Source organism: Bubalus bubalis, chromosome 12 (genome assembly GCF_019923935.1).
Source record: "Bubalus bubalis isolate 160015118507 breed Murrah chromosome 12, NDDB_SH_1, whole genome shotgun sequence".
Lineage (NCBI taxonomy): Eukaryota > Metazoa > Chordata > Mammalia > Artiodactyla > Bovidae > Bubalus > Bubalus bubalis.
Window position 1 is genome coordinate 73,074,832 of NC_059168.1, and position 11,988 is coordinate 73,086,819.

An 11,988-nucleotide genomic window follows, 5' to 3' on the forward strand; every position below is an offset into this window, starting at 1 on the left:
ATAGATGTTTTTCTGGAACTCTCTCGCTTTTTCCATGATCCAGCGGATGTTGGCCATTTGATCTCTGGTTCCTCTGCCTTTTCTAAAACCAGCTTGAACATCAGGAAGTTCATGGTTCACATATTGCTGAAGCCGGGCTTGGAGACTTGTGAGCATTATTTTACTAGCGTGTGAGATGAGTACAATTGTGCAGTAGTTTGAGCATTCTTTGGCATTGCCTTGCTTTGGGACTGGAATGAAAACTGACCTTTTCCAGTCCTGTGGCCACTGCTGAGTTTTCAAAAATTTGCTGGCATATTGAGTGCAGCACTTTCACAACATCATCTTTCAGGATTTGGAACAGCTCAACTGGAATTCCATCACCTCCACTAGCTTTGTTTGTAGTGATGCTTTCTAAGGCCCACTTGACTTCACATTCCAGGATGTCTGGCTCTAGGTCAGTGATCACACCATCGTGATTATCTGGGTCGTGAAGATCTTTTTTGTACAGTTCTTCTGTGTATTCTTGCCATCTCTTCTTAATATCTTCTGCTTCTGTTAGGTCCATACCATTTCTGTCCTTTATTGAGCCCATCTTTGCATGAAATGTCCCCTTGGTATCTCTGATTTTCTTGAAGAGGTCCCTAGTCTTTCCCATTCTGTTGTTTTCCTCTATTTCTTTGCATTGATTGCTGAAGAAGGCTTTCTTATCTCTTCTTGCTATTCTTTGGAACTCTGCATTCAGATGTTTATATCTTTCCTTTTCTCCTTTGCTTTCGCTTCTCTTTTCACAGCTATTTGTAAGGCCTCCCCAGACAGCCATTTTGCTTTTTTTGCATTTCTTTTCCATGGGAATGGTCTTGATCCCTGTCTCCTATACAGTGTCACCAACCTCATTCCATAGTTCATCAGGCACTCTATCTATCAGATCTAGGCCCTTAAATCTATTTCTCACTTCCACTGTATAATCATAAGGGATTTGATTTAGGTCATACCTGAATGGTCTAGTGGTTTTCCCTACTTTCTTCAATTTAAGTCTGAATTTGGCAATAAGGAGTTCATGGTCTGAGCCACAGTCAGCTCCTGGTCTTGTTTTTGCTGACTGTATAGAACTTCTCCATCTTTGGCTGCAAAGAATATAATCAATCTGATTTTGGTGTTGACCATCTGGTGTTGTCCTTGTATAGAGTCTTCTCTTGTGTTGTTGAAAAACCATACACAGGCTTAAAAAAATTAAAACAGGTATCTTAAAATAGCACATGTTAAATAATATTTAGAGTAGATACCAGTAACAGCTTGTAAAATAGAAGAAGTCCTCTACTTGGTATCTTTGCTTACTATTGATTTATTCCCTCTCCTGCCTAGTACAGCACCTGGAGAAGGACATGGCAACCCACTCCAATATTCTTGCCTGGAGAATCCCAGGGACAGAGGAGCCTGGTGGGCTGCTGTCTATGGGGTCGCACAGAGTCGGACACGACTGAAGCGACTTAGCAGCAGCAGCAGCAGCAGCAGCCTAGTAAGGCAAAGAGAGAAAGATTCAATGTTTTCTTTGTCATTGGGAAGCCTAAAAATCTGGCTCATTCCTCAAAAGCTGCTTGCTTTAGCTTATTCTGTAGTGTTTTCATTTCCATAACTTTTTTGGAAGAACCAGTGTATATACCCTGTTGGCTTAAATCTGCATAGAGTTGTTCACCAGCCCGCATTTGTATGTCTCCATTAGCAGCTTTCCGACTGGATCCCAAATGGACTGTGTTTCCATAAAATTTTATATTAAAATTGTAAACATATAAATACTTTCACAAGCTTTTGCAAAGTTACGGTTAAGTATATTCACAACTTAACCCATGCTATTTCATACAGAATCTATATGTACCTCTTCGGAATGCAGAGTATATATTTTGTGTAGAAAATAATCTGGGTAAGGGTAAAAAGTATTAAGGCAATTGTGACATCCCAGTGTTCTCCACTGTACTTAAATACGGTTGATATAAACAGGTATTATAGATTTCTTTAAGAAAAAATTCCAATAAATAAATTACTTCAAAAAGACTTATTAATAAATACCAGGTAGTCAACTACATGCTATTCTGAATTACTGCTCCAAATTATTTTCTTTTTTAATGTCACCTGTCCATTGTCTGATAACTGCAATAAATAATATTCATCTCAGAGCTTTTAAAAGATCAGAAAAGTACAACACAGAAATAGTAACAGATCTAGGAAGATTTTTATGAAAGCAATTTTTTTCCACAGCAGTTGGTGGTTAAAGTAAAAACACTTTCCTCCTAATTGGAATTCCCAAGTGAGATAATGACTCAGCACAGAGCGCCCCAGGGTAGCATCCTGGTGTCAGAGTCACTGGCCTGGATCTGTGCCCCAAGCCCCTCCTTTCACAGCCAGAGGAGGGAGGGCCTTGGATGCAGCTTCCCCCATTTCGGGGAGCTCTGGGGCCTGAGACGGTGGAACAAGCTGCCTCTCTGGGAGGACTGGGTCCCACTGTTTGCAGTATAACTTGATCAGGGCTGAGAACCTCTTCTGTCCCGAAACATTTAACTAATGAAGGCATTGTCCCGTTTGCTCAATTCACCTGTGGAGTATTCTGCTTCACTTTGGCCTGTGGTGTTCTGGGGAAGAGACACTGAAGGCTGCTCAAAATGAGAGGACAAAAGCATTGTTGCAAAGAAATTACCTAAAGTCACGCTGTCCCTCTAGAAAGCTTTTGCTGGAAAAAACCTTTCCTCTCCTCCTCTAGCTGCAGGCATCTACCCCCACACTCTTCCCCACGCTTCTTTCTAAAACAAGGAGTTATTGTTGGGGAGCTCTTGAAACACACTCGTATCAACTTATTTTGGAAGTCTGTCCCTTTTTCTTTTTTCTCCACTGTCTCTCGCTGATATACAGTAACTTCAGGTGAGGTCTGTTCCACAATCGCAAATAATTTGGGTTATTTTGAAAGGAAAATTATTTTGGTTACTTTGAAAAGAAAATCTTGGCAGCCACCTTCAACCATCACAGTTTTACAAGTAGAACCTTTTATGTTTGGCTTCTCATAATGGACTTTGTTTTTAATTGTATTTATACACAACTGTCTTCTAAGGGTTGTATACTTGGCAGTGTCTATAGCCCATGGTTTGCAGTTCAAAAATTCTATTTGTAACTTTAGCCCTTTGCTTTTTGCATTCCTGGCCACTCTAGATTCTTTTCAGAGCGTCATGGTGCAGTAGAAAGAGACTGGATTTGGGATGTAGAACATTTGGAATTCTGGTCCCTGCTCTGCCTTGAGAAGGTTTCTTAACTTCTCTGAACCCAAGTTTCTTCACCTGCAAAGTCAGGATGATGAAACAAAAATCCCTGCAGGACTGTCAAGATTGAAATGAAATAATGCGCGTGTGTCTGTGTGTGTTGGGGAGGTGGGGGGCTGTTCTAGGCCACTACCTTGCACAGAGGAGATGGTCCATAAATAGTTGCTGTCATACCAATAAGCCAACATGATGATTTGGGGGACTCCAGAGAAACCAGCTTGTCATCATCCCTTACAAGTGCCATAGAAGGACAGTTTGATTTGTTGCTTTTGTTTTAGATTTTGATTTTTAAATCAGGCTGCCTCCAAGTTTAGAGAGAGCATTCCTTGCTCTAAACAGAATAAGGATAGAAGGTTAAGCTGGTTTTGTTACAGAGGCAAAGTTTACCTCAGTCAGAACATTCTCTGGTTGAGTCCCTAGATTTGTTCCCAGGCCTGTGAAAACTGAAAAAGAATCTGAAACAAGGAGAAGTTTTTGCCTTCCCAGGCAGGCGGTGAGCCATGCAGAGGGGCCGTGGGAAGGGGGTGCGGGGAGTTTAGATGTGCCAAGGGACGCTGCAAGGTGGACAGCTGACCTACAGGGAAGGGGGTACCTGATCAATCATGAAGAAAAGTCAGATTTGCTGTGGTGGGTGCTTGTAAAGGATGGATGTGCAAGGAGAAAACATACCCTGTGATGTTGGCTGCTGGTTTTCAGAACAGAAGAAAGGTATGGTGAGCAGACAGCTGACAATGAGATTGGGATCAGCCTCTGAGATGGGACTGATATTTTTAATATTAAGGGGAGAATATATATAATCTTGTGATAGAAGCTATGTGGAGAGAGGGTCCTAAGAGAACTCTGAGGATCTACTAAGCACAGGATAACTGCTGTGGCTTTCTTTCAGGAGGAGTGGATACTCCAGAGCCAGGCCTCCATTCTGGGCTGTCAGCCACAGCCTGCTTACTACAGAGGGATCAATCATGGAAAGTAGGCCTGGGGCAGAGAGAGAGGAGATGGGAAGTTTGGTGTCCCAATTACAGACTCCCCTCCCCCACCCCCTGCTTCCCTCCAGCCACCCAGAATAGCCCTGGCATCTTTATTGGGTCAGGCTGCCAATTCACACTGATCCACGGCTCTGCTCGTCCAGCCCTGTTCGCTTGTCCCGTTCCCAGAGCCTGCAGCCTTCGAGGCATGCGGAGGCCCAGACAGATGTGTGTGTGCTCCTGAAAGACGGAGTGGCGTCCTAAAAGGAGCATTGGGAAGGTTCCGTTCCCAGTCTCTTTTGGGCGCACAAGGCATTTCACTTTTCTGAGCCTCAGTCTCCTTGTCTGTCCCATCTGAACCTCAGGAGGTTGTTCTAAAGTTTGAATGAGATGCAGAGATGCACCTTATAAATGATAAGCTATTATTTTACTGATTTTCCTGTTCCTCTCTGCCAGAAGCCGCCTCCCCACCTCTCAGAGGGTCCATAGCAGCAGAGCAAGCTGGGGCTTCTACAGCCTCCTCCTTCCTTCCTTTTCATCTGTGAAGAGGGGTTGGTGGGAACCCCAAGTGGAGTCCAGCATTCTTTTAGATAAAACCTGAGACTGTGGTTCTTCACTGTTGCTGTGGCAGAAGGCTGGCATTGTTCTGTTAGGTCCTGCACGGCTTGTTCTCCTAGTCAAGGACAGAATGTCCTTATCTCTGAGTTACTCAGCCTGTTTCTTCTCTTCTGTCTGCCTTTTGGCTTTTTTCATTGCTCGTTCGTATCCCTGTTTGAAATTAGCAAGTGGAGCTGAGAATAAATAATCATCACAGCTGCCACATAGTGAGCCCTTGTGGTGTATTGTGCTACGTGCTTGTCTTGTTAATCTCAGCAGTTCTGTAGGATGGTGATGAGATATCTGAAGCTCAGAGATAATAAGCTGCTTCCCAAGGTAACAAAGCCTAGGGGGTAGAGCCAACATTCAAACTTGGATCTGCCTGACTCTAAACCCTGTTAATTTTTTAGTGGAAATAACTGTCTTGTTTTCTTTCCTATTTGTATTTGTTTTGAATAATCAAATACCTCACACTCATTAGGTTGCTGAGAGTAAAAAGTCTAACATAGTATGAGTTGGCCAGAATATACAGCAATGGGAACTTTCTTGTCAGTATATAGCCACTTTGGCAATATCTAGTAAAACTGGAGATGCACATTGGAACCATGCCCTTCCTCGGTATATACCCCAAAGAAACTGTTGAATATATACTTAAAGATACCTATACATACAGAAATCTTTACAACAGCACTGTGTTAAATAGAAAGGGAGAGAGAAAAAGGAATTGACCTAGATGTCCATCAACAAGGGAATATATAAAAAACAAAATGCTATATTGAAACCTTAAGATAATCAATATAGTTAAACTGTAATCATCTAATCTAGAGCTGCATGGATAAATATAAAAGACATGTTTGGGCACACAAAAAATGTATCTGTACTATACAGTACAAAATTTAGAAATAGGCATACAATACTATATATGTTGTTTATGAATATATACATATATAAGTAAATATAAAAACATGCCTGACATTAATAATCACCAAATTCAAGAGAGGGATTAATTCTGGAGAAGGAAAGTCTTAAAAACTGTGCCTACATTTTACTTCTCAAAAAAGATTTGGTGTTAACTATAACAAAATGTTAAGATTTAGCAAAACTGGATGGTAAGTAAACATATATATTATTTTCTGTGCTTTTCTGAGTATTTGAAATAACTTATTAAATATAAACTTATACATTTTAAAAATTGTAAAACCATCCAAAGACAATTATTATTAACATTTCGTTGAATATTTCATTGAATTCGAAAAACTTCTTTGTAAGCATCCACACGTGTACACACTTCTTTAAAATCAAAACAAATTTCATTTTTTTATTTGCTTTTTTACTTAATATGTTGTAGAAATCTTTTCATGGCTACATAAAGCCAAAAACAATATGACTGCATAATATTCCTTCACGTGACTGAATAATAATTTAACTTGTCCATCCTGGTGCACATTTGGTTTGTTTCTAATTGTTTGCACTTGTAAATAATATAGCAGCAAACATCCCAAATTTTTGACCCATTCTCTGATTATTTCCTTAGGGAAATTCCTAGGAATGGGAATTTGGGTCAAAGAATATGCATGTTTTAAAAGCCAAGCCTGAGTTTTGTTTGTTTTATAAGTAATAGCTTTATTGAGATATAAACCATATATAAAGTTCACCATTTTAAAGTATGTTATTCAGTGGATTTTAGTATATTCACAGTTATGTAATAACACCACTGTCTAATTCCAGAACACTTTCATCACTCCAAAAAGAAACCTCAAACCCATTAGCTCCCTAGTGTCCCCATCCCTAGAATACCACCAGTCTATCCACTTTCTGTCTCTATGGACTTGTCTATTCCAGATAGTTCATATAAATGGAATATTACAACATGTGGTCTTTTATATCTACTGTCTTTCACTTAGCAAAATGTTTTCAAGGTTGTTCCACATTGTAGCATGCATCAGTCCTTCATTCCTTTTTGTTGCTGAATAATATTCCATTCTATGATATTCCACATTTTGTTTATTTTTTATAAATGAATAGTCATTTGGGTTACTTCTACTTTTTGGCTATTATGAATAATTATTCTTTGAACATTCATGTACAAGTTTTTATAGGGCATATGTTTTCAGTTTTCTTGACTATGTACCTCTAGTAATGGAAGTACCAGGTCATATGGTAACTCCATGTTTAACTTTTTGAAGAACCGCTATGCTGTTTGCAAAGAGGCTGCATCATTTTATATTCCCACCAACAATGCCTGGAGGGTCCAATTTCTCTGTATCTTCACCAACATGTGTTATTATCTGTCTTCAGGATTATAGTTATCCTAGTAGCCAATGAGATATCATGAAGTGGTATCTCACTGTGGGTTTGATTTGTATTTTCATAATAACTAATAGTGTTGAGCATCTTTTCATGTGCTTATTGGCCATTATATATTTTCTTTGGAGGAATGGCTATCCATATCCTTTGTCCAGTTTTAAACTGGATTATTTGTGTTTTTGTTGATTTATAAGAGTTATTTATAGATTCTAAATACAACTCATATATCACATGGATGATTTGCAGATAATTTCTCCCATTTTATAAGGTCGTGAAGATTTACTCCTTTGTTTTACCTAGGAGTCTTATAGGTTTAGCACTTACATTGAAGTCTATGATTAATTTTTAAGTTAGTTTTTTGTATATGGTACAAGGGAAGAATCCAACTTCATTTTTTTGTGTGTGGCTATCCAACTGTACCTGTGCCATTTGCTGAAGAGACTGTTCATGCCCCATTGAATAGTCTTGGTACCCTTATAGAGAATCAATTGCTTGTAATAAATATAAGGGTTTATTTCTAGATTCTTAATTCTGTTCCATTGATCCTTATGTCTTTCCTTATGCCAGTATCATACAGCCTTCATTACTGTAATTTTGTAATTTTTAATTTTTTTTATTAATGTATAGTTAAATTACAATGTTGTAATAAGTTTTGAGGGGCTTCCCTTATAGCTCAGTTGGTAAAGAATCTGCCTGCAATGCAGGAGACCCGGGTTCGATCCCTGGGTCAGGAAGATCCCCTGGAGAAGGAAATGACAGCCCACTCCAGTATTCTTGCCTGGAGAATCCCATGGACAGAGGAGCCTGGCAGGCTACAGCTCATGGGGTTGCAAAAGAAGGACACAACTTAGCGACTAAACCACCACCAATAAGTTTTGAAACTGGAAAAATGTGAATCTTCTCCCTTTGTTCTTTTTCAAGATTGTTTTGGCTATTTTGGAACTCTTGCATTTCAAGTCTAAGTTTCTAATCATTTTATTGTGTTAAAACCTATGAAAAAAAATGAAAAGCAAAACCACTGATTAATGGTTTTGTGTAGTATGTGAAGTCAGTCTGTGAGTCTGACAGCTAAAATAAGATTGGATTGCCTTTCTTCAATCCAGTCTTCAGTCAGACCTTTTCACTGTGGAAAAAAATGGAAGCAACAAGAGTGAAGAAATGTCTTCTTGTGTTATTACTCTTTTGAGTTGTCAGATTGTTTTAGAGCAAAGAGAAGCAAATTCCAGAACTCGCAGTCTGTGTGGCCTCCTGACTACCTGAATGATATGTAATCCTTCATATCACTCTCCCTTTGTGTTCAGAGGAAATTGATTTAAAATGTAGCCTCTTCCCTACAGCAATAGCAGCCAAATGAAGAAGCGGCCAACATCTGCGGTGGGCTACAAGAGGCCGATCAGCCAGTATGCTCGGGTTGCCATGGCAATGGGGTCCCACCCCAGGTACAGGGTAAGAAGCTGGAAATATAAAGGGTGGGTGGGTGCTTGCAACTGCTGCTTCCTCTACCTGCCTCATCACCCTTGCTACTCCCATTATCTCCCCGAGTGCCCAGAAGATGCTGGCCATCAGGACCAGTGCTCACCTCTGGCCTCATATTCCCACCACAGGCTGAGAACATCATGTTTCTGGAGTTGGATGTGTCTCCGCCAGCGGTCTTTGAGATGGAATTCTCTCATGACCAAGACCAAGACCCCCGTGCACTACACATGGAGAGGCTCATGCGGTTGGACAGCTTTCTGGAAAGACCTTCCACCTCTAAAGTCCGGAAGTCCAGATCCTGGTCAGTACCATCATGGTCAGAGTGGCCATGGCAATGGACTTAGAGTGGAAACCACAGTTGGCGAGGGGGGAGCTGGTGGACGTTGAGGAGGGTTGTGGTTGTACCCAAAGGGCGTGAAGGGAGACTGATAATTGGGGCTGCGGGGGCTGAGTTCCTACAGCGACAGGATAAGGGAAAGAAAAGTTCTCACTTTTTCTGTTTCCTGCACCCCCAACCCTCCAACCTCATCCACACCCCTGCAGGTGCCAGAGTCCTCAGCGGCCTCCACCTCCCACCGCACACGCCTCGCTGGCCGCCTCTGCTGCTCTGCGCCCCACGACAGTGCTCGACCACGAGTGACAACCTTCCGTCGGGCTTGCCCCGTCCCCCCCGCCCAGACCCCCAGGGACGGGGTGGCCAACCCTGGCTCATCTCGCTGCCGCTCGGTGTGCGTGCGTGCGTGTGCGTGTGTGGGCGCATGTGCGTGTGCGTATGTTGGGGGGGGGACCCCGGCAGGCGTGCCTCTGCCGGCTCTTAGCCTCCTTTATTTAATTAATGTTATTTATTCGTGGAACTCAATTCGTGTGGGAAAGGAGCCCTCGCCTGACCCTGCCGTGCTCACCGCCCAGCCACCTCCTCCTCTTGACTTTAGATCCCACCCCGCTGCCCCAGTCAGACCTCATTCTCCTTCTGGTCAGTTGTGCCCAGAAGGGAAGACGCAGGTGCCTGTGTGTATTTTTTTCTACCTGGCTTGTCCCGGAATCGCCCATCTCCTCCTGTGCCGCTGATGAGCAGCTGCTGAGCGCTCTCTGGGACTAGAGAAATACAAGATGTGTGCTGAGGACAGAAGACATCCATCCTGCTTATGGTGAGCGTGTGCTCCCGGCGGAGGGAGAGCCCCCCTCTCCGCTTTCCAGGCTTCAAACAGCCTCTTTCTGCTTCTCGGGCTCCTTATCAAGGACTCCAGTGACCCCATCCGCACAGCCCATGCTTTGCAGCTTTGGCAAGAACTCATGGTTTCCCGAACTGCTTCCTGCCCACCTTCCCAACTCGGGGAAGGGAACTGTGAACTGACCAGTCGCTGCCTCCTCGGGACTTCCGGGACATGGAACAGTAATGGAGACGGTGTGGACAGTCATCAAGGGACCGTCCATTTGTTTCCGTTCCCTCTGAGAAGTCACTTTGGCCGACAAGGAATCAGGCCAACTCTCCATCTTTGAGATGCTGCTTCTTCCAGCCCTCATCATTTCCTGCAGCTGCCTGTATCCCCACTACTAGTGGGAGGATCAGTGTCCTCCCTCTGGCTAAACAAAGGTACCGGAATCTGATGCTTCTCCCCGCTCATGGAGCACAGGAGATGGAGACCCAGGCACAACCCACCAACTCTGCCCATTGCCCCTGTCTCTGAATCACATTTGTTGGGCACTGTTTTGTTGACAAGACTGACCCTTCAGCATTGTGCAAATTGGTCCCTAAGGAAATCCTCTCACTTCCCTTTGTGACATCCCAAGATGTCTCCGGGTATCTCGGGTAAATTTCTACCAAAAAGAAAGATTAATTTTCATTGACTTAGCTTTTAAGTGTATATTTTGGTGGAAGAGTGAAGAGGTAGTCATGAATGAAAACACATAGTTTGGGACTGCAAAACGACCTAACATGGAGTCTCCAGTTACTAGAATATGAGGAGTTTAGTCACTGGGGAAAGGCATGAAGCTGACAGGGCTGCCTGAAATTTGGTGTGTGGGAGGTGGCGGTGGGGAGTGGCTACCTGGTTATTCTCTTTCCATCAGGAAATGAACCCTTCTTGCACACAGCTCACTTTCTGCCCTGAGGACCAAGCTGTGGTTTGGTTCACTTCAGTGATGCTGTCATTGCTGCTGTAACTATGACGCCAGGTGGTTGGGCCATTCATTTTCCACGGACTCCTGTCCTTCAGGGAAACAACAGTTTTCATCAGAGCCCAGAAGATGGTTTGAGACTCGGGATTCAGATCGGAGATTTGGCTGTGGCTAGGACAGGAGTGGCGTGTAGAAATTTCCCAGGTGGCCTGGGCACAGAGGGACCTCCAGGCCTGTGGTAAGCAGCCTCTCCCACTGACCTCTTTCTTGTTTGTGGATGAAGCTTCACGTCTTACCCTCATTCATCACTTGGACACACCGACTCTGCATTGTCTGCTCACTTGACCCTCACAGTCTTATAGCACAATGTACCCAACTTCCCCACCCCCAGTCGGAGGGCTGGGCCCAAGGTGTGGTCAGAGGAGGAGCTCCTGCCTGCAGTTTTGTGTATGTGTGTGTGTGTGCGTGTGTTTGTGTGTGTGTGCGTTTACCTCCACAGGGGACACTTTACACTCCGTGTAAGATATGCTGGGAACAGGGCCACCGGGGTGGCTGGATCTCAGTCTCTCCGTCTCTTTCTCTTCTTTTCCTTTTGATGTATCCAACACTTGGTTGACAAAGTAAGGGCCTTGATTAGGACCAAATTTCCATGTCTGTTGCTATGGTCTTTATTTAGGACAGCGATTAACAATGCAGTGGCCCGTTCTTTTCACTCTATACAGTTGACGATACAGGACATATGTAATATATAAATATATATATAAAACATTACCCTCTGTCTCCTTGGCTTAGGATGAGATCTCTCTGTCAAGCTGAAATGCACCTGCAGCTCAATGCTGCCAGCAGCCTGCAGGCCCCAGCCCTGTTCAAATTAACACAGTCGATAATAAAGGAATGAGTATCGTTACAAAGTTGCTTGCCTGCCGTCTCTTTCCTTGACTCTTTCTGCGTTTCTTTTTTATGGTCTCCCTTCTTTCTCTTCCTTGGTTTTTTCCAAGAGGGGTTCAAGAGTATTTGGAGCCCAGCAGGAGTGATCAGCACCTGGGAACACTGGCTACTTCCTAACAGGGGCTCCATCTGAGCAGTGGGGCCAAAGGGACAGGGGTCAGGCTCTAGGCTGAAGCCTGTGCCTGAGTTACGGCAGCAGCTGTTCGTGTTCTAGGCTAGCAGTCCCCTCCCAGTTCATTTCGAGCTATGAGCAGATTTCAGAACTGCCTAGATGCTGTCCACATTAGCTGTCA

The 11,988-nt window shown here is 43.3% G+C and overlaps 1 protein-coding gene across 2 annotated transcripts in view; it reads left to right on the plus strand.

The window, feature by feature from the left end:
• The window catches only part of KIF3C (kinesin family member 3C), a 35,994-nt gene extending 24,336 nt beyond the window's left edge, over positions 1-11,658 (plus strand). The window contains exons 6-9 of one of the 2 annotated variants that reach the window (XR_326446.4): positions 8,491-8,599; positions 8,758-8,930; positions 9,173-9,777; positions 9,869-11,658. Coding sequence is in view for 1 of the 2 variants with exons in the window: in XM_006046227.4 (XP_006046289.1) it covers positions 8,491-8,599; positions 8,758-8,930; positions 9,173-9,269 (379 nt within the window). In the remaining variant the exon portion in view is untranslated. Of the gene's footprint in view, positions 1-8,490; positions 8,600-8,757; positions 8,931-9,172 lie in introns of both variants that reach the window. The other variant, XM_006046227.4, reaches the window with a different exon arrangement.
• Positions 11,659-11,988: the final 330 nt, after the last annotated feature.